Genomic DNA, 23,062 nt, shown 5'->3' on the forward strand with positions numbered 1-23,062 from the left:
CATCAAGAACAAGTTAGGGGCCACATTATAAAGTTTCCTAGATTGGCCCCACCAGGCAACGCATTTCCTTAACTTCACGGAATACATATTCATATTCATATTCAATTGAATAATAATGTGGAGCGCTCTTATAGCGGATCTCGAATCTCGATGAGAGCATTAGTTGGCTCCCTTTTTATCGTGGGTACTAACTATGGGCTTCGATTCTGAGATGGAGGGCTATCACTCCGGAAGCCCAGAATCTGTGATTCGAAGATTGCAAAGACGCAAGCACGTAGACGCAACTGGGCGCAAAAGCCAGCAGCTCGCGAAGAATCTTTCCGTTCTGCAGCTCATTCCCATCGGTGAGTTCCCTCGTCTCAACTTTCACGTCGATCACGATCCATAGCTTGGAGTCACTGCTATACGCTTCTCTGGATTATGGGTTATGCGCTTACACAACGAATCAAAGTTACAGTTATACTCTGATTGTTACTCAAAGAATTAAAGCGTCGCTTTCTGTGCTGAATATCACAGGAGTGGGATCAACTATAGGGGCGGGCGTGTACGTTCTTGTGGGCACTGTTGCCAGGGAACGGTCTGGTCCAGCATTAACTCTATCGTTTCTCATCGCTGGCATAGCCGCCGCGCTTTCTGCTTTCTGCTACGCAGAACTGGCGAGTCGTTGCCCATCTGCAGGCAGCGCCTACCATTATTCCTACATTTGTGTCGGAGAAGGGTAAAGTGCACATTTTGGATTGGCGAGGTTATTATCATCACGATAATGGAAATTTATGTAATGTATGATATGGAGGCAATATTTGTTTTTTGTTCAGGGTTGCGTGGTTGATCGGCTGGGCTTTAATACTGGAGTACACAGTAGGTGGAGCTGCCGTCGCACGAGGCATATCTCCAAATCTGGTGTGTCCCATTTAAGGGTTTAGGAAATCCGTGTCTATAGCAACGTTCAATTAGGATGGCTCGCTTTGCTTATGTCAAGTATAGCTCTGTCATGTCCAGTATGGCGTGTCATCTTTAGTATGACTTTACAATCTACACCATGGCCTTATTTAGTATCTATTTACCATCTTCATCATGGTCTTGTTTCATTTTTCCCCCCCCCCAAAGAAAGGAACCTTCTATTAATGCTTGGAAAAAGCTCCGCACATACAAGTCAACAGCCCCAAAGGTGCTGAGAATGGGCGAAACAGAAAAAATCTGGCTGAAAGAGAAAACCAGCCTGTTCCAAAGAACCCAGCTCACTGCCTCACTGCCTAGGAATCTGTGGAACAGGGGCTAACAACCAGGGAGGGGGCCTACACAACCAGCAAATCCCTTGCAGGATGAATGCGTAGAAAACACATGCAGGCCAAGCCTTGCAGAGACATGCCCGCCTTGTGGTGGTCGCCCTAGAAACTTGGGTCTCGTGCTCACAAGTGGAGCACAGGGTGTAGATGATGTCCTGCCAAATGGCAACCAGAGTGGCCACGGCTGCTCACCCATCACAAGGCTGCAGCAAGCCACCCATATGTTCCATGTAGTAATGCTAGCCACCACCTCCCACACATTATCCTTTGACGGAGAAGGAGGAACTGGACTAGCAGGGGAGGTTGCCTCGTGAAGTTCGATTCTCTGTATGCTTTGTCCCTGGATCCTATATGCACAAGGAACCTCATCTATGTGGAAAGCATGGCCTTCCTCTATCAAGCAAGCCGCCATTCCCTAGGTGAGAGCCCTCTGCAGGCACTATAATCGGGCCACATTATGAAGGGATCCTATCCAAATCCTCTGTGCTCTGGGGCAGCTCCATAGGCAATGAGGTACCGTCTCAAGGACACTGTTAGTGCAACGTTGACACCGCCCATCCACCCGCATATGCTCCAACCAAGATCCTATGGGCCAATCAGAAGAAATAGGATATCTTTTTCGATCACATGCTGGATTAAAGGCGCATCCAAAACCTGGATTTGACCTCCTATGGAATCTATTGAACTGCCCAGTGTCTTTCCCTTAATGGGGTCTAAGCCGATGCCTTCATCTGCAGCCTCCCTCCCATCCTTGTCGTGTAGGAGAAAAAGGATACCTCCTCCACTCGCTCTGTGTGGCATACCCTGGAAGGCCAGTACCACTCTCTCAGATCCCAGTGGACCTCCCTGCAAAGGTTGGCCCTCGCAAAGCCATAGGGGCTGTTTGGGGGCATCTTGCTCTGGAATGTTAGGGGGGTCAATGTGCCACTCCTTGCCCAATCGGACCACTACCCTGATCATCTGCTAGTTTATCCCGTCCATCTCTGGGTCCCCTTCAGTAATCACCTTGAGCAACCCTCCCGACCCTACATGGAAGAAGCCAGAGTGATCCCTGCTACTGAATCATAATCCTCAGGGGTACCCCGGTCCTGGACCCAACATGAGCCCATCTTGATCTCTGATCTTTGGGTGCTATATAACGTCGAACTCCTCCCTGCAGCGCGATCGAGCTCGGATGAGTCCTCTTGCTAGTCTTCGCCAGACCCTGTGAAGGCTTTGCATCAGTGGGGATCCTTTCCCTGTGGCCTTTGAGAAGATCTATCTATGCGACGGCTGCCACTACCCCCCCGTGCATGGGATATTCCTGAGCTGCAGTAGAAGCTTCCAGGGTTCTGTGCTTTGGGGCGAGACCACGCATGACTAGCTTGCCCAAAAGGGCCTTGCTTTGCATCTCAGCCTCCTAGTGCCTACGGCATGATCACTGTTTGCCAAGCGACTCGGGCTTTGGTGTTCCTCTTGCCATTCGACCTTGCCAATAAGAAGTTGCGTTCCAAGTTCCAAGTGCCTAAGCTGCCCTATGCAACCTCTGTGAAAACACCAACAAGAGACTATATACCAGGCCGGGGCGAGAAGGACCTGATTTGCTGCGCGGTCTGCTAGGGAGAGTTTGGCCGAGCTCTAGTAGAGAAGCTTGCATCGAACACTCTCTAGAACCAGGGCAATTTGCCTTTGTTGTAATATGAATACCCCTTGGCATCCAAGGTACCTCGTTGTTTGCCCCTGTAGTATCTAGTGAAAGCCAAAGGCCTTCTCCCAATCTCTTATCTCCTGTGTCTCCTCGGCCCCTGTGAAGAAGCCAATCTGAAGTGGTGAAGGGTAGTATGGATGGCATCAAATACATTAGAGGCTTCAATAGATGGCTATTTTTTGCAGTCTAGCCAAGGTAAAGGAACGTTCTCAGAAAAAGCATCTCTAGTGATAGACTTGGTCCAGTTGATTCGAGGCCAGAGGGCTCACAGTAAATAGCCAAGGCACCCCTGACTGTCTCCAAGCTTGCTGTGGTTCCCTCCACATATGGGGCCGTATCATCTACAAACTCTGAATCAAGCAGCTCCTCGTCTCGCCTGATTTCGGGCTTCATCCCTGTGAGACTCGCCGCTTTTGACCTCAAGAGGTATCCTAGCGCCTCTGCTATGAACATGAAGATAAAGGGTGCGAGGGGGCAGCCCTGCTGAGTTGAGTTGGAAAGAGAGAAAGTCGCGCTCGTATGACCTCCGATGAGCACGTGGCTAGAGCTCCTCGCATAAAGCGCAGAGACCCTTTGATCCATATGTCTGAGAAGCCCAACCTTTGCATAGTGCCCTCCAGGAACGACCAATCCACCTTGTCGTAAGCCTTCTCAAAGTCCAAGAGATGGATGGCAAGAGGTTGTGACTCCTCCGTGGCCTAGTCCACTACCTCCGAGATGTTATCTAAGGTGCTACGCTCCTAAACAAAGCCGGTTTGCGTGTCATGATGATGTCGATGAGGTGGGGCCACAACTGCAAATTGAAGACCTTGGCTAAGACCTTGTAAGCAGTATCAAGCAGAGTGATCGGTCTCCATTGCCGAATGTCTGACCGGTCTCCCCCCTTCGGATCAAACAAATCCAACCTCTACTCAAGGACTGAGGAAGAGAGCCTGTCAAAAATCTCCTGACAGGCTAAGCGAAGAGGAGGAATAATGATCTCTTAGAAGCTCCAGAAGAAGGCCGGAGTCAAGTCATATTTGCCTGGACACCACACTTGTCCCTCTTGCATGCCACCCATCCCCTCATGTATGGCCAAGTGGCTGGGCCCGCTAGCCTTGCTGCCAGCTCAGCCTGCCACGTGTCAGTCTGCCACGTGTCACCTAAAAAATCCTAAAACTTCAAAGTGGTCAAAATTGAATTCTAACTTCACCAATGGGTTCTTGGCAAGTAGTCCTACACATTGACATATTTTAAAGTCATGTTTGAGCTTAATGGACCTCAATTAAGAGGTTTATTTGGTTGTCGTCTTATCTTGTATCTCCATGCCTCTTGGCATGCTTTCTGGCTCACACCCAAAGCCCTAAGAAATTTTCTTGGATGGTTGCTAGGTCGGTCTACAATCTGTGCATTTGATTGGTCCCAAAGATGGGTACTCAGGTGGGGTGTGATTTCCTGATGTCCTTTCTCAAAGAGAAGTCATCACGCTTGTGGGTCACGAATGCCCATAACCCCAGGCAAGCAGGTGCACGCTCAAATGCTAGACCTAGCCTCCATAAAGTAACTAAAACTGCAAGAAAGCTTAAATTGAAAGGTAAAAGAAAAATTACCAAGCAAGTGTCCACAGAGGTGCTCCATAGAGAGCAATCTGATACTCTTAACGGCCATGCTTTGAACGTCAAAAAGTCTTCATAAGAGTGGACATGAACGAAGTAATTTCTTTCTTATCAAGCATCATCAAAGGCAATAAAAACTGAATATAGGCCACCAAAATCGATTGCACAATTCGGAGTCAAACATGAAGAGGCAAGTGTCTAACTTCCAATATTCCAGTTTCTTCTTGAGCTTTGCAAGTACCGAATCTATTTACTCACAGCTGTGATCATCCAAACCAGGAGATAGCCAAGACGACGAACAAGCTGATTGGGCAAAACAATTTGCCCCGGCCAAAGAGGGCTATGCCAATCTTTAGAATGCAAAGGTAGAAGCTTTGACTTCTGAACATTTACGTGCAAGCCAGCAGCTATGCCATACAAGGAACCACCATTTTAGCAACCACCTTATAAATGACTGGCATGAGTGTGATAGGCCTCCAATCAGTAAAAGACTGACAAATACGCTTTTTGCGGATCAGCTTAACCAATCCTTTCTTCCAGTTATCTGAAAGAAGTAATTTCTTTCTTATCAAATATCATCAAAGGCAAGAAAAACTGAATACAGGCCACCAAAATTGATTGCACAATTCAGAGTCAAACATGAAGAGGCATTGAAGAAGCGCGTGCACACTTTTTTATGTGTGAAATCCATTTGTCCTTATATTACAAAAAGCGCACGTGGGCGCACACACACACACACCCTTATTCTCACTCTCACTCACTCACACACTCACATACTCACACACTCACTCACACTTAACACTTTATCTGGCACTATTGAACTGGAAGAGACACTATGGTGGGCTGTGGCTAGCCTGTGATTGAGCATACAAAAGGAACATGGAATGTGGGTTGATTTTCAATAATCTTGAATTTGACCAGCTATAATGTCTTGGTGAGAAACTCAACTGATTGCATGCCAATGGATGTAATCAGGCCTTACTATTTGGAGGAGGAGACAACCTGCCTGTGTGGCTAATTCAAAGAGAGATTTCTGGAACTGATATTACTATTGACCCTTGTGCTGCCTTTCTTGTGATTCTGGTTACACTGCTACTTTCTGCTGGAGTAAAAGAGGTATCTTCTGCACTCGTCATGTGAAGTGCCAATATGTTTAATTTCTTTTCACTGCGTAAGGTTCAAATCTACTGTTTGTAATGTTTTGAGGTTCGGGTCTTTATGTGAATTGCTTGCTTGAGTGACAGTAACAAGGATAAGGTGGCTTCTTGTATGACATGCATGTGGTTTTTCTGATACAAATTTCTTTTGGATTGACAGAGTGCCATGGTGCAAGCAATTGTGACCTCTGCCAATGTGTGCGTTCTTATATTTGTGATTGCTGTTGGAGCAGCTATTGGCTTTAAGACAGACTGGATTGGATATAGACAAGCTGACGGGTGAGCATTTCTTCAATAACAAATTTTGACAATGTCAGATGTAACTTGAGTCTACTGCAAATGATAGCAACTGTTGTTTTGTTGGTAAGTAATAAGTTCTAGTTCAACTAATTGCTATTTATTGGGGCTAAGAGAAGTCCCTTAGGAATACGTGGCTATATGGGTAGTAGCGTACATATAAATGCCAACTGTGCTAGTCGAATATGACCACTAGGCCTGGGCCTTTTCAAAGATCTATAAAACACGGACAGGCATGAGGTAACCGTTTCATTGGGCTGCTGCATTCTCAGAAGAGTTTTGGATGAGGTAGAGCTGGTGTCTGGATGCTTAGAAGAGTTTTGGATGAGGTAGATTTTCATGGAAGCAAGTGTTACAGTGCTGCCCTGTGATTATCTGCTTGGTGCAACTTAGGCCAGGTCAGCCACAGGTAGGATTACCAAAAAGCGAGCGAGGAAAAGTGAGCGAACCAAAAAAAGCGAGCAAGGAAAAGTGAGTGAGCCAAAAAAAACAATCAAATCAAAACAATAATAGATTGACAAATCCCCTATTTTAGTAGCAAAAATATATAAGCTCTTCAAAAGTCCATGAGAGAGTTGGACGTATGTCATTGCCAAGGCATCATTAGTAAAGACTCCTTGAATGGAATAGTCCACATTACATGCATATGCAAATGCTTGGTTTTTGAAATTCTATTCACTCTTGGAACAAAACCCATGTTTCATCCCTCCTGAATGACTCACTCTTACATCCCACCAATCCAACAAAATCTAAAGAGTAATTATATCCCTTTCTTTAAAATGAATTAGTTCAAAAATGAATCAATCTTTGCTTATAGAAATCAATAGTAGAAGCCAAAATAGACAACATATTGACATGGTCCCGATTGGGTAAACTTTCCTGTAGATTTGATGCAACAAATCGGCTAAATTTTTATTAAATTCACATTTTAATGCATGATATTTTACTAAATGGTGCAAAAGGTCATGATAATCATCTCAATCATGCCTTGCCATTCGTTTTTATATGTAACATGACCCCATTTGGATTTGTAAATCAAAACATTCTCATGTTTTGGGCCAAAATAAGAAGCGAGTTAACGCGCTTCCTCTTTTGGACCAAAACATGAGAATTTAGAAAACAAATGGCAAGGCACGATTTAGATGATTATCATGACCTTTTGCACCATTTAGTAAAATTTCATGCAGCAAAGTGTGAATTTAATGGAATTTTAACCAGCTTCTTGCACCAGATTTAGAGCAAGGCTGCCCGTAATAGGAAGCATGTTAGAACTCTATCTATACATTGGGACAAAAACAATCAAATAAAATCTATGCAAGTTCTTCTGATGAAAATATATAGAACACTTTTACCAAGGTAGACTTTCAATAACATGTTATGATCATGTTCAATGTTGAAGTTTTTATTGAATGATGCACTTCAACTATATACTACTTATTGGTAGCCAAAGCATTTCTATGCAAGTTAATTTCATGAGAATAAAGAACACTATCAATAATGTAGACTTGCAAGCTTATGTTATAATCATCTTCAAAATTGTGGTGATACTATCAAGCTTTATTAACGATGAGTACATATATGTAGTGAGGTTATGTTTTTCTAAAGTGATGCACTTCATCTATATAGTACCTGTTGTTGATAGCCAAACCATTTCTATTTAAGCTCAGGTCATGAGAATATAGAACACTATTACTAATGTGCACTTGCAATATTATGTTATAATCATGTTCAATGTTGAGGAAGCGCTATAAATCTTTATTAATGATTACATACATACAATGAGATTATGTTTAGTAGCCCAACCATTTCTGCTTCGCTCTCTTTTTCTCGCTCTAATTTGGTTCTGCTCGTTTGACATCGCTCACTTGATCGACTGCCTCTCTCCATTTGAAGCTTTATATGCTTGTAAGGTTAAGCTACTCTCTATAGTTAAAGATCAAACTTTCCTCAATCAGCATGCAAAGGTTGAGTTAGAAAGGATGCATGCAGTCTTATAGATGGCCAATGACAATTTGCGCAAGGCATAGTCTAGGATGAAAGAGTATGCACATCAGAAGAGAAGACATATCTCAGGTTGCACAAGCATAGATATGCTTCATTGAAAGGTAATATCAACACCAAAGTTGCTAATAGATTCTGTGGTCCCTACAAAATTCTTAAGAAGGTGGGTGATTTGGCTTATTAGTTGGGGGCCTGCCTTCCTCTACCAAGATTCACAATGTATTTCATAGTGTCCTTGCTTAAAAAACATGTGGGAGCATATGTTCCAATTTCTAGGGAATTACCTCCATAGATATACTCCTCGTACATGTTTATATGGACAAAATAAGGTATGATCTACCCTCTAAGAAAAGTAAGCGCCCAATTGCTACTTGCTCTTACATTCATGTTTTCATTCGGGTGCCGAGTTTTGCATAGACTATACAATATAGCCATAGTTATTACAGGACCTTATAGGCATGGTCCTAATAGATTATTATTGGTTCCCTATTTGGTTCTTACAAGTCCTAATACATGTGCGCTATTCAATAATGGGACATATGGAAGGCTAAGTGCTATTCTAACAATGGGGCATATGGAAGGCTAAGGTTAATGCATTTCCTAAGATTAGCCAAACCCAATATGGGACCGACTTTAAGGAAGCTTCCATCTTGTAGGCTTGTAAGGATATGGATGGTGTACGAAGTAGGCCCTTACGGATAGAGTTAGGTCTTGATAGATCCCTATGAATGCTTACAAGATTTAGTCGTTTGAGCTATCCAATTATGAACGTATGGAATGTTAAGGATTGGTAATGTCCATAGGAGGAGGAGAAGAGGAGAAAGGGAAGGGGTGGTGCACTGCAAGACATGTAGAAAGGGGAGGAGAAAAATAAAAGAATAAGAGTAGTAGTAGGAGGAGGAGGGGCCAGGGGGGGGATGGCCTCTAGCTTAATTTGCAGCATAGTTCTACGACTTTGAACATGATCTCGACAGTGATGTGTTTGAAATGTGCACATCGTATCCATGATAGGGTCCTAATGGCAATGATCTTTCACAAAAAGGGATTTACTGGGAGGGAAGGTGTTTTTTGAGGAGTTAGTATTTGCACAAAAGCACATAAGACCTCAAATTTGTCTTCTATCAAAGTAAGTTGACTTGCTAAAGTAAAATTTAGGGATCAGAATTTAATGACTTCAGGTTCACAATTAGCTTCCTTCATTTTCAGAGTCTAGGGTTTATTGGGTGGGGCTCCTCAAGGTATACTGATAGGGCGTATGGCATAAGAATTGGGTTAGGCATTTAGAATAGAGGCCTTATGATTTTGTAATGGTTTATCATCTAGGATTTATGGCCTTTTAATCAAATTGCTCCAATGTAAAAGTCACATGTTAATCTTCGGGAACATCAGTAAAAATGTGAACTTCTTGGTGTCTCAATACAGGTACCTTCCTTTTGGGATTAATGGCATGCTTGGAGGAGCAGCTACTGTTTTTTTTGCTTACATTGGTTTTGATACTGTAGCCAGCACTGCTGAAGAGGTATGATGGTATTGAAGTGTTGAGTAAAATGAGGCTTCTTAAAAGTCTGCATCTTTGAGTCATAGAAGAACACAGCTTACGTGTCTCCCATTGAGCAAAGATTAACTTTGCAAAAGTAATTTGTCAAGTGTAATTCATATGCAGGTGAAGCACCCCCAGCGGGACTTGCCTCTTGGAATTGGCATTGCATTGTCAATATGTGGAAGCCTTTATATGCTGGTTTCAGCTGTCATTGTGGGCATTGTGCCTTATGATGAGATGGATGTAGACACCCCTATTTCAGCTGCTTTTTCAAGATATGGAATGAATTGGGCAATGTACATATCTGTTCCATTGTACAGCAAGTCATTCATTTCTTTTAGCTTCAATGGATTTCTGTTTTCTTAACTCCAAAGTGTCCATAAACTTATGTAGACTTATCGGACTATGTATGAGCTACAGGCTGATATGTAATGGCTATAAATGGCCTCCTTAAAACAGAGTCTTTATTTCTTCATACCTTTGGCAGCTGTCTTTAGTTAACATGTATTATTTTGCCTTTGCAGGTATGTTGTATCAGTTGGTGCAGTGGCTGCATTGTCGTCCACCCTCATGGGGTCTCTTCTTCCCCAGGTTGGGGGATAATGAGAGTTACCCTCTCAAGTCAGATATGCTGAGTGGAGTTTTGTGTGAATAATATGATTATTGTTTGTTTATTGTGGTACTATTTGTCCTCTGTTGGCAGCCAAGGATTTTGATGGCCATGGCCCGCGATGGCTTGCTACCATCTTTCTTTTTGAAAATCAGCAAGGCCACAGTGGTTCCTATATATGGCACCTTTGCAACTGGGTTGGTTGCTATGCTTATGGCTTTCTTTATGAATGTAGATGCACTGTCTGGCATGGTAAGATAACCCTTGATGTGGGTCCCAAGTGTTCTTTGCAGTTCAAGTCTGCTCAAGGTTCTTGTTTTTTCAGTGGGTGCTAACTTTATACCTATTGTCAGGTTAGTGTTGGAACATTGCTTGCTTTTGCAGTGGTGGGAATATCTATTCTCATTCTTAGATATGTGCCTCCACCTGATGCAACTGGTATTTCAGCCTATACAGCGATAACTGCTGGCCATACCTTTTCACCTTCCATGCAATCGTACCCTGAAGGGAAGTTAGGGGATAATCGAGCATCAGCTCTTGCCAAAACCAAGTCTTCAGTTTTACCTGCATTATCTGAAGCCTCTGCTAAAGCCACCCCACCCATTCAAAGTGGGAATACATTGGTCAATAGCAATGCAAACCTGCAGGATTCCCAGGTTTTTGAGGAAGACCATGTGCAGCAACTTGGTTCTTATGAGAATACGACCCTCCTTGGAAAGGGGCAGGGCATTCCAAGTAAGTTTGTTTGAAAATCAGAGTGAGTAGATAGGAATGACCTTTATTGCTATCATGGGAGTAAAATGACTGTTCATATAAGCTTGCAGGTAATTCTGATGGCAATCGGCGTTGGGCTGCGGCAATGAGCATTTTGGCCTCAAGTATAGGAGCTGTTTTTATTGCCATAGGTGCATGTGGAGAGCTGCTTCCAAGGTATGCCAAGGAAGGAAGACTGTTTTTGCTTGTTTTATGATGTTTTTCTTTCGCTGCAAGATAGCTTCAGGAGGCCCCTCAACAAAAGTGTTGAAATATCATGTGTTTGGGGTATGTAATGGGTTAGAGCGAAGAAAGCTCTCCTCGCCTGCTTGAGAAGCTAGCTCCTCCCCCTTCTCCTATCTCCGCCTCTGGTGGCCTCCCCGGCCGTGCCCATGCCCTCAGAGGCCTTTTCTGCTTCCCTTTATCTCCTCCAGCCTTACACAACCCCCTCCCCCCCGGTCCAAAATACCTATCCTTCCACCTCCATCGCTGTCTCCCTGCCGCCTTCCTTACACCCCTTCCTGTCTTCTGCTCCACCCCCCATTATCCTCCTCCTCCTCGTGCACCGTCAGGATGCCGCACTGTTGGCAGCTCCTTTCCTACCGTGACACCCCCCCCGCCCCAAACACAAACACACCCCTGCTGGCTTGAGCTTTGCCTAACACGGTTGAAAGGGCCTTTTTGCAAACAGCCAGTTGAGCAACTGGTCTCCTTAAGGCATGAGTGAGTTAGTGACTACACATATTTTGACCCTAGTTAGGGTCCATCCTAGGGTTTGTCTCTATGACTACCCTACTCTTGTACTTCAGTCTTGTATGCTGCAATGTTAGTTCAGCTTCCTTCAGCTCCATTCTCTTGTGTTCTCTCGTTTTATTTCCAACATTTGGTCAAGTTTCTCTTGCTCCCCAAGCACCTTCCCTGCACGCGTGGAGCAATTTTGTTGCAAAAACCTCAACTTTTGTTGTGAAAAGAAAGTGGAGCCAAATCTCGTTTCTGTGGACAGCAGCCAGTTTTTCAACTTCTGAGAGCTCCTGGAGCCTCTCCCTGCATAGGCGGCTGCTCCTACAAGCCTGTACTACTTTTTCAAAGCAGATTCCTTGTGTCGGCTGGTTTTTTCTTGTTTGGAGCTGTTTTCAGCCTTTAACAGCTTCAAATTTATACTTCAGCCCTAGGCGCCTGTTTCTGGCAGTTTTCTGAAGTAGGTTGAACTTGCTTTTGCTCTTCTGTAGGCTGTGCTCAGACTAGTCGACCTGTTTTCTCACTGCTATATGGATTCTGAGAGGTGACCAGCTTTTGGTCAACCTTTGTTTTGATACGCTTAATTGTTTTTGTCAATCTCCCCTCATTTTGGAGCTGGTTGCAGAGTTTTTTGAAGGATTCACTCTGTTTTGCCTTAGTTTGGAGTTGGTTCAGCTTTGTTTTGTGAAAGCTAGGTCTCGTGGATCATCTTGGAGCTGTCTATTTGCTGCTTTGGACTTGAACTGAGCAGTTTTGTGAAGGGATAGCATATAACTGTAACCCCGAACCTCAGACGATTGGGTGAACCATACAAGCAAAAGCCACTCTTACCCTACTTCATTGCTTATCGGCTCGGCTCCCGTCTTCACCCGTCACACGTTTATTTCCTTGAGAAGAAATTGGGCTGTGCCATTAGCTGTTTGGTTCGGGACAGAGGGGATTTTCAGAGGGTTTATGCCTTGTTGAGCCAAGCATTGGGCAGAAGCTTCATCCATAATTCTTTGGAGTTACTACTATACAGGGTACTCAAAGAGCTCCTCTTCATGGCAGACAAGAAACATCCCCAGTCTTTTCTAGTGTATTCTTGGTCAGGGAGTTGTTGTTTGGTCTCGAGTACCAACATTGCCTAAATCATACCAACTATTTTGATGTAGATACCCTTCTGCAGGGGAAGGACTGCTGTGCTATGACATCGATGGAGGGGAAGAGCTTTTGTCATCAGCATTTGCAGCCCCTTGGATGGATGCTTACATGGCATTTCTGCAGCCCACAGCAGCAGTCTAGTCAGCAGGTTAAGCAAGGCCAGGATGACATCAGCTTGTATGGCGGCTGACATCAGCAGCACAGGATAGCAAGACAGTACAATATGGCAGCCTGTGCAGGGCTGCAAAGTGGTATGCAGCAAGTGGAGCAACTTCAGCAGGTACCCGACTGCCATGTAGCAGCTCAAGACTGGTCAGAACTCCGCAGCAGCAGTCGAGTGACACGTGGACTGCTTGGCAGTTGCAACACCAGTTGGGTCAGTCTGCAGGCCACGGATTGTGTCAGCCCTCCAGCAGCCCTATATTATGTAAAGGAGCGTTCCTTCCTCATTCCAGTAGTCTTTAGAACAGATGAATTCCCAGTAGCATCAGTAGAAGCACCTGCATTGCCCAGCAGCTGTCTGCACAGCATCTCCAACAGCCCCCATTGATGCAACAGAGTGACAGGCAGCCTTGCAGCAGTTCCAGGAGGCCATGCTACTCCAGAAACAACAGTCGTAACAGCAATCCCTTCAATAACAGATCCCATAGCACCCATCCTCTCATGGGGGCATTTCTCCCATAGCCTCTGTAACATTATGGCCTTAGCCATGGGCACTCTCGTATCTTTAGTATGGCCCTCCAGTGGGGACTCAAACATGCCGTCTTCAATGAGGAAGTCAACAGATGTACAAAGGGATGTTACTGGTGATTGCCAGGCCGGAACGTAAGAAAAAGAAAACAAAGAAAATGTTTGCAAGGCTTATGAATATGGATCTAGAGGAAGGGTTTCCATTAAGTTGGCAGATAAGCAGGATGCTACCAATCCGTAAGGGGGGAGATAGCAAGATGGCAAAGAATTATCGGACAATCACTATCCTTGAGCAGAAAATCAATGGGCAGAGGAACAAGGAGTGAGGGCACCATCCCAAGCAGGCTTTTGTCCGAAGCACTCTATGGTTGATCATCTGGTTGCCATAAGGGCTGCAACTAGGGAGTCAAAGGTAAGAAAGAGGCTGTCTACATCTGCTTCATAGATTTCTAGAAAGCCTTCGACATAGGACCGCTTAAGAGGCTATGGGAAAGACTAGAAAAGCTCAAATTTCCTCAAGAACTCAGAGAAGCCACATACTGACTCTATGGAAAGGTACTAGTTGAGTTAACACAGCTGCTAGTGGATGGGCCATGCTCCAAGGGGAAAGCCGTAATAACGAGTGACATAGGAGTTAAACAAAACTGCCTACCCTTTGATCTTTTGATCGATGAGTTGGAAGAGGGGATGAGAAGACACATCAAGGAAGGGGTTCAAACCACAAGGTATGCTTTGTTTATGCTCATCTACGTGGATGATGTAGTGGTTTGGCCATGAGGGACTGGCTAGGGAAGTGCACACTTCCTAGAAGTTCCTAGGGGCAAAGTCTAGGTGCACCACTGGTCCTAGGGGCAAGGAAAAGGCTCTAGAGAGGGGTCTAAAAGTTGGGCCCAAGGACTACCCAACGTTGTCCTTGGTCAAGTGGGTAAGAACTTTAATCAAGGGCCAAGTGTCATGCATGTGGGTGCATGCCCTTCGACCACCTACCATCTCTCTCCCCTCACCCTCATAGAGGTTGGTAGGTCTAGTAGAAGCTCCCCCTTTGGTTTTTCGTTGCATTTGTTGGCTCTAGCTGCTGCTATGGCTGCTCTTCCATCTCTTGCACATTTTTCGAGGCAGCCTTTCTGCAGGCACACATCTCGAGGCTGTGTATGGTTGCTGACGCGGATTCTGAGGCAAGGTATGAAGCATTTACTGCAGTCCGTACAGCCGTATGGACTGTACGGAGCTGAGGCGCGGCCCTTGAGGCTGCTGTACGGGCTGCTAGGGTGCACTTTGCGAGGCACAGATCCCGAGGTAGCTTTGGGGCAAATCTGCAAGCCGGTGTCCTCTTAGGCCTATTTCTTGTCCCCTTCCGCTCTCTTTCTTCATTTTCTATCATCTCCTTGAAGCTAGAAGTCACGTGCACCTTGTTGGGAGCCTGGCCAATGGATAGGCATGAGGATTGAGCTCGCCCCTCTGCCACGGACAGTGGGTATTTGGATTTGGACGACGTCTATTTGTTTGCATTTCAGCTTTGAAGTATCTTGCAGTGCATATGTTGTGTTTTGCAGTCCTTTCTGGTCTCTCTCAGGTTCTAGCAAGCACCCAGAGGCAAGGGTGTTCTTGGGGAAAAGGCTTAAGGGCAGTGTGGATGCATGTGATAGCCTTGAGGCTGCTTTGAGCAGTGGATTGGATGCGTGAATGCGTTTCAGTTGGGTGAGGTCAGAAGTGCATGCCTAAGATTGCCTTGCTAGTTGGATTCTAGTGGTGCACTTGGATTAGATGACCAGAAGACAAATAGAGGATTTGCAGAGAAGAACAATGCGGGGGTGAACCCCTGGTGTAAAGCATTTCCATTCAGAAGGATTAAATAAATACCTAAAGGAGCACCAAGGCATTTGGGGCCAGTGGGCGTGTTGTGTCATGTTTTCATCGAGCAGGGGCATTCTAGCCTCATTGTCGTTGTTGTTGAAGTTTTTTTCTAAGTGTTGTTAAGTGATTGAAGTGGTCGAGTTTGTCGAGCTGTGCACTTTCAGTCTTTTCTACATCTCTTCCCTTGCTAACCCTGGCTTGGATCACAAAAAAACAGCCGCGGTCATACTTGAATTGAGCTCTGACGGTCCCTCCTGTGCTCTCCTCTATGTTCACATGAGCTGATCTCTATGCCTCTGGGCCTCAAGAAGAAAAGTGGTTACACTTTGATCAAGATGTGCCAAGAACTCTCTAAGTCGGCCAAAGCGCTACTGAATAGATAGTGATGCCATCCATGGATCTCATAGTACACAGGGCATCTACGTGCAAAATGCTCATTTATCTCTATCTCCTGCATATCACATAAAGAGCATTTCCATCTCACGTGGAATACTCGTTTTGTGTCTCTCTCCCACATATCACATCAAGGTCTCTCATGTGGAATGCCCTCTGCCCATCCTGTCTCAACCCATAGCCTATGAGAAGATGTAATCGGCCTTCAACAAACTAAAGGGCAGTGTTCTTCGTCTACTCAACCTTGGACATCCACTCACATGAGGACTGCAAGCATCTCCGACCACTGGAGTGACTGACGGTACCACTTGCTGGATGATGGCGTGCCTAGAGAGGAGGGAGGGAGCTGGACAGACTGAGCATCAGCAACAATCTATCAATTATTTTCTTCCTCGATGATGTCAAGCCTCACCAGATCCAAAGCCGCTGTCAGATGAGCTCTTCTTGTCTATTCTTAGTCACCTGGTGGAATTGGTTCATAGATATCATACATAAGTCTAGTCACTCGACTCGAATGCAGAGAGGACTGGTTGGCTGATGGTGAGAGACTTCCCCTCATTGTCCTTTATTTGGGTTTTCTCTCTTGCAGCAGAAGCGGCAATGGGATGTATTTATTTTCTCTAGACATCAACCTTGGGGTATGGGTGCTCATTTAGTGGACCCCTTAGCTTTTATTGTATTTTAGTCTCATAGATCCTTTGACCTTTCATAAACATTAATAAATACTCTCTCTCTCTTCCCCCCCCCCCCTCTCGCAGCATTTCACACTACCACACTTAGTAGTTAGGATGGGTCTATTAGCGAGAGATTCTTCCAGGCCCCTTTCCTATCACAACTTTGGCATTTGGTGTTAGAATATGTAGAGGCAGCTATGGCGGGGCTTCGCACCCATACTATGCACCGCCGTCATACTCTTCTGGATAGAGAGAGGGCTTTGCGATGGGACTTGGCCTCCTTTGGGCGTCTTTGGGAGCAGGATTCAAAATCGCAGTGGTTAGTAGACCGGTATGAGTGCGCTCGCATGGAGCTTCAGGATATTGAGGTGAGATGGGCTGAGTACTCCTACCACTCCTCTAGATCTCGGTGGGTACAGCAGGTGACAAGATGACCAGGCACAGTTCTTTCAGGCCACTGGCCCTAGATCAATTGGCACACAGTTGCAGAGATTGAGAGACTCTAGTGGGCAGATGCACTTGGATCCGCAGGAGATCTTCGGATTTCTATCGGCGCTTGTTCCAGGCCGAGGAGGAGTCCCCGCAGGTTTTGGCAACCCGACATTCAGTTTGTGCGCATGTTCCAGAGGTGGTCTTTCGGAGTGTGAGCAGTCAGTTAGATGCACCTTTTTCGGATGCGGAGCTTTAGGAGGCCCTTCGGGCTCTTCCATCCCAAAAGTACGGGCTATCCCCGGATTTCTTTAGGTGCTTCTAGGAGTGCATTCATACCGTCCACCGCTTTGCTTTTCAGGAGATCTTCAACTCGGGCTCTCTCCCTTTGACCCTGAGTCGTGGCTGGATATGTCTGATCTCGAAGGGGGGGGATCACTCGGACCTAAGACAGTGGAGACCGATCACTCTCCTTGACACTCTGTACAAGATCTTGGCCAAGGTCTTGAGCTTGCGTCTTCGCCCTCACCTAGTGGACATCATCCATGAAACGCAGACAGGGTTTGTCCAGGATTGTAGCATCCTGGACAACATCTTTACTTTCTGTGTATTGGGCCAGAGAGGAGTTTCAGCGTCTTGCGATTTTGCTTTTGGATTTTGAGAAGGCCTATGACAGAGTGGAGTGGTCTTTCTTGGAGGGCACCATGCAAAGGCTTGGCTTTTCGGATCGTTGGATTAGGGGTGTCTCAGCCCTCTATGCAGGTAGTTCAAGCCAGATACTTATTGGTGGTTACACCGGGGAGGCCTTTTCGCTTTCCTGCTCGGTTCGGCAGGGATGCCTCCTTGCCCCTTTCTTATTCCTCTTTGTGGCCAAGGCCCTAGGGTATTTTCTAAGGTCTCAGTCGGCGGGACTCACGAGGGTGAGGCTCCTAATTTGGCAAGAGCAGGAGCTTTTGGACTCAAAGTTTGCAGATGACAGCTCTTTTTGTAGAGGGCTCAGCTCGGAGTTTGGATGCAGTTAGGGAGGCCTTGGCCGTGTATTGTCTAGCCTCAGACTCCAGGATCAACTGGACCAAATCAGTCGGCTTTCTCTCAACGACAGAGGAGGTGCAAGAGATCCATGATTGGGGCTCAGCACTAGGTTTCTAGTGGATTCCGAGTGGGTAGACAACGAGATACCTTGGCTGCCATGTTGGCATTGATATTTCAGCAGAGCAGCAAATCTCCCCGGTCCTAGAGTGTGTTCGGTGCAAGCTTTTGTATTGGAGCTCGGCCTAACTCTCTCTTGCAATAAGGGCCTTGCTGGCTAACTAGGTCCTCCTTGCTACCGCCTGGTACATAGCCTTGTGCTGGTGTTTTGACCGAGGATGCATGGGACAGCTGAGGCACTTGTTGCACAATTTCCTGTGGGCAGGATCGGATGGCACACGTAACACCCGAGCTAGGGTAGCCTGGCAGACAGTGATCTTGCCCCAGGCCCAGGGAGGATTGGGCATCATTGACCCGGAGATGCGAAGCAGAGCCCTGTTGGGCAAGTTGGTAGTGAGGGGCCTCACTCCAGGTACAGAGCCTTGGAAGCTTCTTCTACAATGCGGTCTCCTTCGGAACACCCCTTGCACGGGTGGTCAGTGGCAGCAGTCACACAGATGGTTCTTCTCGGAGGCCCCCCTTATAGGGAAGGGCTCTCCCTTGATGCAGAGTCTCTTCAGAGTTTGGCAGCGATCCTTATCCGGGCTAGGCCTCAGTTGGGAGTTTGCACGACAACCTCTGATTTGGCACTTGGAGGGTTCGAGATCAGGACGGTCGCATGCTGGGACAGAGGTTACACATTGGTTGGGCACAGTGGGACAGCGGCCCAGCTCAATCTTTCAGGACATGGGCGAGACTCCCGACTGATGCAGAGATACGATTAGAGACCCTCTCACATCTTTGGGCCGCAGGTCTAAGAATGGCAGAGATTGAGGCAGCGATCCCAGAGTCTTGGTGGGCAGGCCTTTAAAGTTGCACACCAGCATAGTGGTTGGGCCAGTTCTCAGGGACAGGGGTACCTCTTCGGATTCAGCTATGCCCCCTCCCTCCCATTCTCAGCCGAGCGCGGTTCTACATTGTGGGTCCAGGTGGACTCTTGCAGTCTCTGACAGATGGAGCTCCGGAGATGGATGGAGCCTTGGATCATAGGGTCAGAGTAGTGGGCCGTCTAGGAAAGGAGTGGTCGATCGACCCCTCTCACATCTCAGAATTGGATGTAGCTCGTTGGCGCTTATGGTTATGGGAGGGTCGTCCCCTCAGTGAGGTACAGTGGGACCCAGGTGAGTGTCCTGGTTGTCCAGAGTAGGCCACTAAGAGAGAGAGGAGGATGTGCCCTTCTTCTCTTATACCACTCGCATAGGATGCCGCTTGCAGATGGAGGCGGTAGCCCGGACTCTGTTGAGAGAGAGGCATTGGGCAGTGCAGCAGGTACCTCAAGAGATGAGATCCAGGTTCTGGACAGACCTCTGGTAGTCTCCGACCGCGGAAGATCTCCTACTTTTTCTAGATGATAGCGCATGTAGGTCTTCCTATTGGCCCTTGTTTGGAGCAGATGCGGGTGGATGGTAGCTGCCATAGATGCACGATTGGGGCTTTGGAGACGATCCCACACTGCCTTTGGAGCTGCCCAGCTGCACATAGGATATGGCGAGGAGCGCTTCTGATCGTGGCGAGGCTTCAGGGCACGCAGAGGGACTTCATGTGGGGCATGGCTGCTTGGTTGTCAGAGGGTGGCCACGGCTTTCCCATTGACGTGGTCTCTCCAGCATACAGGATTCAGGGCCTGTGCATTCACAGCATTGAGTTTCATGAGGTGACCCCTCCCACTAGTCATCGACCCCTTCCTTCGACGGAGGACAGCGTGTGGGAGACAGTAGCCAGCATCACGGCATGGAATATCTGGGTTGCTTGCTGCAGCTGGGTTGTGGGCCAGCACCACGTTCCACCGTTGCGGCCACCTTGGTAGCCATTTGGCAGGACATCATCTTCAAGCTTCGCGCCTTTTGGGAGCGAGGCTCTCCAGGTTCTCGAGCTACCGTCGCATGGCGGGAACGTTTCTGCAAGGCTTGGCCTGCAGGTGTTTTCTACGACATCACCTCGAGAGGGATCAGATGGTTGTATAGTCCGCCACCTTGGTTGTTAGCCCCTGTTACAGAGAATCCCTACGCAGTGAGCTGGGATCTCTGGCAGCAGGAGGGTCTTTCTGACAGCCAGCATTTCTTTTTCGTTGATTATCACAACTGGCACCTTTATGGTATTTGCCAACTTGTGTGATCGTTTTTTACAAGCATTAATAGAAGTTCTTTTCTCTGGAAAAAAAAAAAAGAATATGTAGAGGCAATGTATGCTTCTGAACCCACCCCACAGAGGGCACATGCATATCATACTAGAATTTTTTTTTAGACAATCATATTGTCTCCAAAATGACAATATTGGAGCAATATAATTGTCTCCAAAAAATTTTCTCAAACGAATGGGTGCTGTTGCTCCAATTTGAGAAATACAAATGACTCTGAAAACCGACACCTGGTTCAAAAGCTATGACCGCTTTAAGCATGTCACTTTTGACGGTTAGTTGACCTGACCAATGGGTGGATTTTGTGGCCCTTAAAGTTGTCCAACAGGAGGGTACAAGGCCCCCCTTTCCTGTATAGAGCCATTGTAGTCCCTTTTCAAATCCACGCAGGCCTTAGCAACAATGTGTGTAGAAGAGGGTGAGAAGCTCCAGTTCGAGGCATGCACCGTAAGCTTTTGTACAACCCCTTGGATGTGTACGGTATTGTACCTTCAGTCTACGATTATTGGAGCCTTTTTTCTGTACTTGGTCCAGATGTGACTAGTGCACCAAGTGTAATGTGAGGTCGATCATTTACCATACCATACATTCAACTGCGGGGATGGCATTAGGTGGCTGTCCGTTCTTTGAGACACATAGGTGAGCCAAAACCAGCCAAACAAACATTGGCCAGCAAGCTAGTTGGTGGTCAGCCAGCTAGCTGGTTGGCCCAGGGTCCGCCCTCTAGGGTCAGTGCAACCCTGGCCTTTCAGTTCCTGTAAATAAGGCATATGTGGGCGACTTTCTCCATCATTGAAGCTCATGCAGGAGCACACAATGGAGCCTTACACTCGCTGCTATATGGCCGCTGATTGCTGCCTCCTCTTGCTCTCAGCCTTGGTGCCTGTATTTGGACAGCAAGACTTCAGTAGTTTTTTGAAAGTAGCATATTTGCTCAAGTCTTTTCTGACAGGAGATGCTCTATTGTTCCGACTACCAATAACTTCAGATAGCTAACAACTAAGCTGACTCCAAATTTCCTGGGAGCTTCTTCCTGGGGTTAGAGTGTCCTTAATGTGGGTACCAGTGTGGATGGTCGAGATCTTAGTTTATCTACTTGCACACCAAGTGTGGTGTGAGTTATGGAGAGAGTCGAGGTCTTTTACCATGATACAGTCTGCTGCGGGGCTGGCATTAGGTTGCGGTCTATTTTTTGACACACACAGCGAAGCAAACGCCAGCCAAATGGAAAGCCCTCAAATAGGGAAACTCCTTGCATACGGCCTTGCATTTCAGGCACATTTTCTTCATCCTCCACGCCATTAAACTGCATATCTTCTTCTTTTTCCAGCTTCTATTTCAATTTGGTGGGATCCAACACTCATTTCATTGGAACTTCATATCCCCAGCCACTTGGGCCCACATTTCTCCTATCTGTTTCAGCTGTAAATGTCATTATCCTGCATGAGAATCTTGTCTGTGTAGTCATTCCATGAATTTTTGGGTCATTAAGAACCCCACACTCTATTAGACTATGAGATGGTAATATGCCAGACATCCATGATTGGCAAAACTCGATATCTGCAATAATGAGGAAAGACTGGGCAGATGGTTTTTTGTCAGTAAGGTTGGAAGTGGAAGCCCTTCGAGAGTACATATTGTGGGTGTCAAAGTTCCAGTTTAACAATTAAACATCAATTGGAATCCAAATCAAAGCAAGCTGCTAATATGCCCGCAAGTCAGTTTGCAAGGCTCCCTTTAAAAGTGGCTCCTAGTCAGCTTCTGCACCGTTTGTGTAAAATATGTTGATAAATTGCTAAGAGTGTTTAGGGAAATCACACCCGGAGAATTTCAAGGTATTTGTCTGTGGGAAAGCTGCACAATTGTGGTGCTGATGTTTGGAGTAGCAGCCTGCTAGTATACAATTGTCCTCTTATTGACTTGTGTGTGGCAAACAGCTGGTCGCGATGGATATTAGGGTCAGTGGGGAGTTCGGTATATGCAATCAGTGCAGTTGTGCTGGCCCTCTTGGAGCAGGATGAGGGGCGACATTCCTTCGGGCATTCTGGAGGTACTTGTCCGTTTGCAGTCTTGGTAATTACCAATTGGATCGAATTCCTAGCTTTGTTCATTTTCTATGATTAAACACTTTTGTCAGGTTTTATTTGCCCTTTCGTGCCATTGCTTCCCTTGGCAAGCATCTTGATCAATGTATACCTCCTTGCGGATCTTGGGTAATCTTCTACACCTTGATCTTAACTCATTGCAAAAGATGTAGAAAGTAGTTAGCTAGTAAATTCATGAAAGTATCTTTAACCTTTGCATGCTACACCTTTTATAGAGGTGGAATATCTGCCGTTCATTGATTGATGGACACATGTTCTTTGCTAAGTTTTCTACCTTTCCTTGACAAACCTTAGTCAACAAAATCAGAATGCAGTATTGAATGCCTGATTTCAAATGACGTGTTACTCTCTTGGACAGAGTTTCAACCTGGTTACGAGTAGGGATCTGGTTAATCATTGGTGCAGCAGTGTATTTCATGTATGGCATGAACCACAGTTTATTGTCTGAGGAGGTCACCATGGTTGTCCCGTCTATGGGTCAAGACACTGTAACCTCCATCTCTGTGGGTTGACATGAGAGCACATATAAAGTCTTACAGAGGAGCGTTTATTCCTTAGTTTTCAGATTATTGCTTGCCATTCTCTATGCACAGCAAATCATTTATGGAGAAAGTTGCTAATTAGGCAACTTCAAATTGTATTATGTATAATTTTGAAACATCATGTCATGAAGTCTACAGTTGCATACAATTAAAGTTATGCTCTCTTTCATGTACTCCATATGAACAGTTACAGATAATGAAAGAGATGGTTCTGCCAAGTGTGGAGTCCATATGCAAAGCATT

The 23,062-nt window shown here is 46.1% G+C and overlaps 1 protein-coding gene across 1 annotated transcript; it reads left to right on the forward strand.

Moving 5' to 3' along the window:
• The first annotated feature begins 140 nt into the window (after positions 1-140).
• On the forward strand, positions 141-22,952 carry LOC147880884 (cationic amino acid transporter 4, vacuolar-like). Its single transcript, XM_087369829.1, has 14 exons — positions 141-344; positions 517-718; positions 816-900; positions 5,544-5,684; positions 5,886-6,004; positions 9,446-9,542; positions 9,687-9,859; positions 10,088-10,154; positions 10,267-10,425; positions 10,527-10,908; positions 10,998-11,103; positions 22,110-22,222; positions 22,310-22,385; positions 22,636-22,952. The coding sequence occupies exons 1-14, from the start codon at positions 194-196 to the stop codon at positions 22,787-22,789; spliced, it is 2,025 nt and encodes a 674-aa protein (XP_087225955.1). The 5' UTR covers positions 141-193; the 3' UTR covers positions 22,790-22,952.
• The last annotated feature ends 110 nt before the right edge of the window (positions 22,953-23,062 follow it).

The sequence above is a fragment of the Dipteris shenzhenensis genome, chromosome 31 (genome assembly GCF_047967505.1).
Source record: "Dipteris shenzhenensis isolate YYH24624 ecotype China chromosome 31, Dip_SZ_1.0, whole genome shotgun sequence".
NCBI lineage: Eukaryota > Viridiplantae > Streptophyta > Polypodiopsida > Gleicheniales > Dipteridaceae > Dipteris > Dipteris shenzhenensis.

Bases quoted from the DNA above. Each gene is read 5' to 3' on its own strand.
- LOC147880884 (XM_087369829.1), top strand. From the start codon at position 194: ATGGGCTTCGATTCTGAGATGGAGGGCTATCACTCCGGAAGCCCAGAA. The intron at 901-5,543 runs GTGTGTCCCATT...GGATGTAATCAG, and splicing joins GAGGCATATCTCCAAATCTG to GCCTTACTATTTGGAGGAGG. The intron at 22,223-22,309 runs GTACTTGTCCGT...CACTTTTGTCAG, and splicing joins TTCCTTCGGGCATTCTGGAG to GTTTTATTTGCCCTTTCGTG.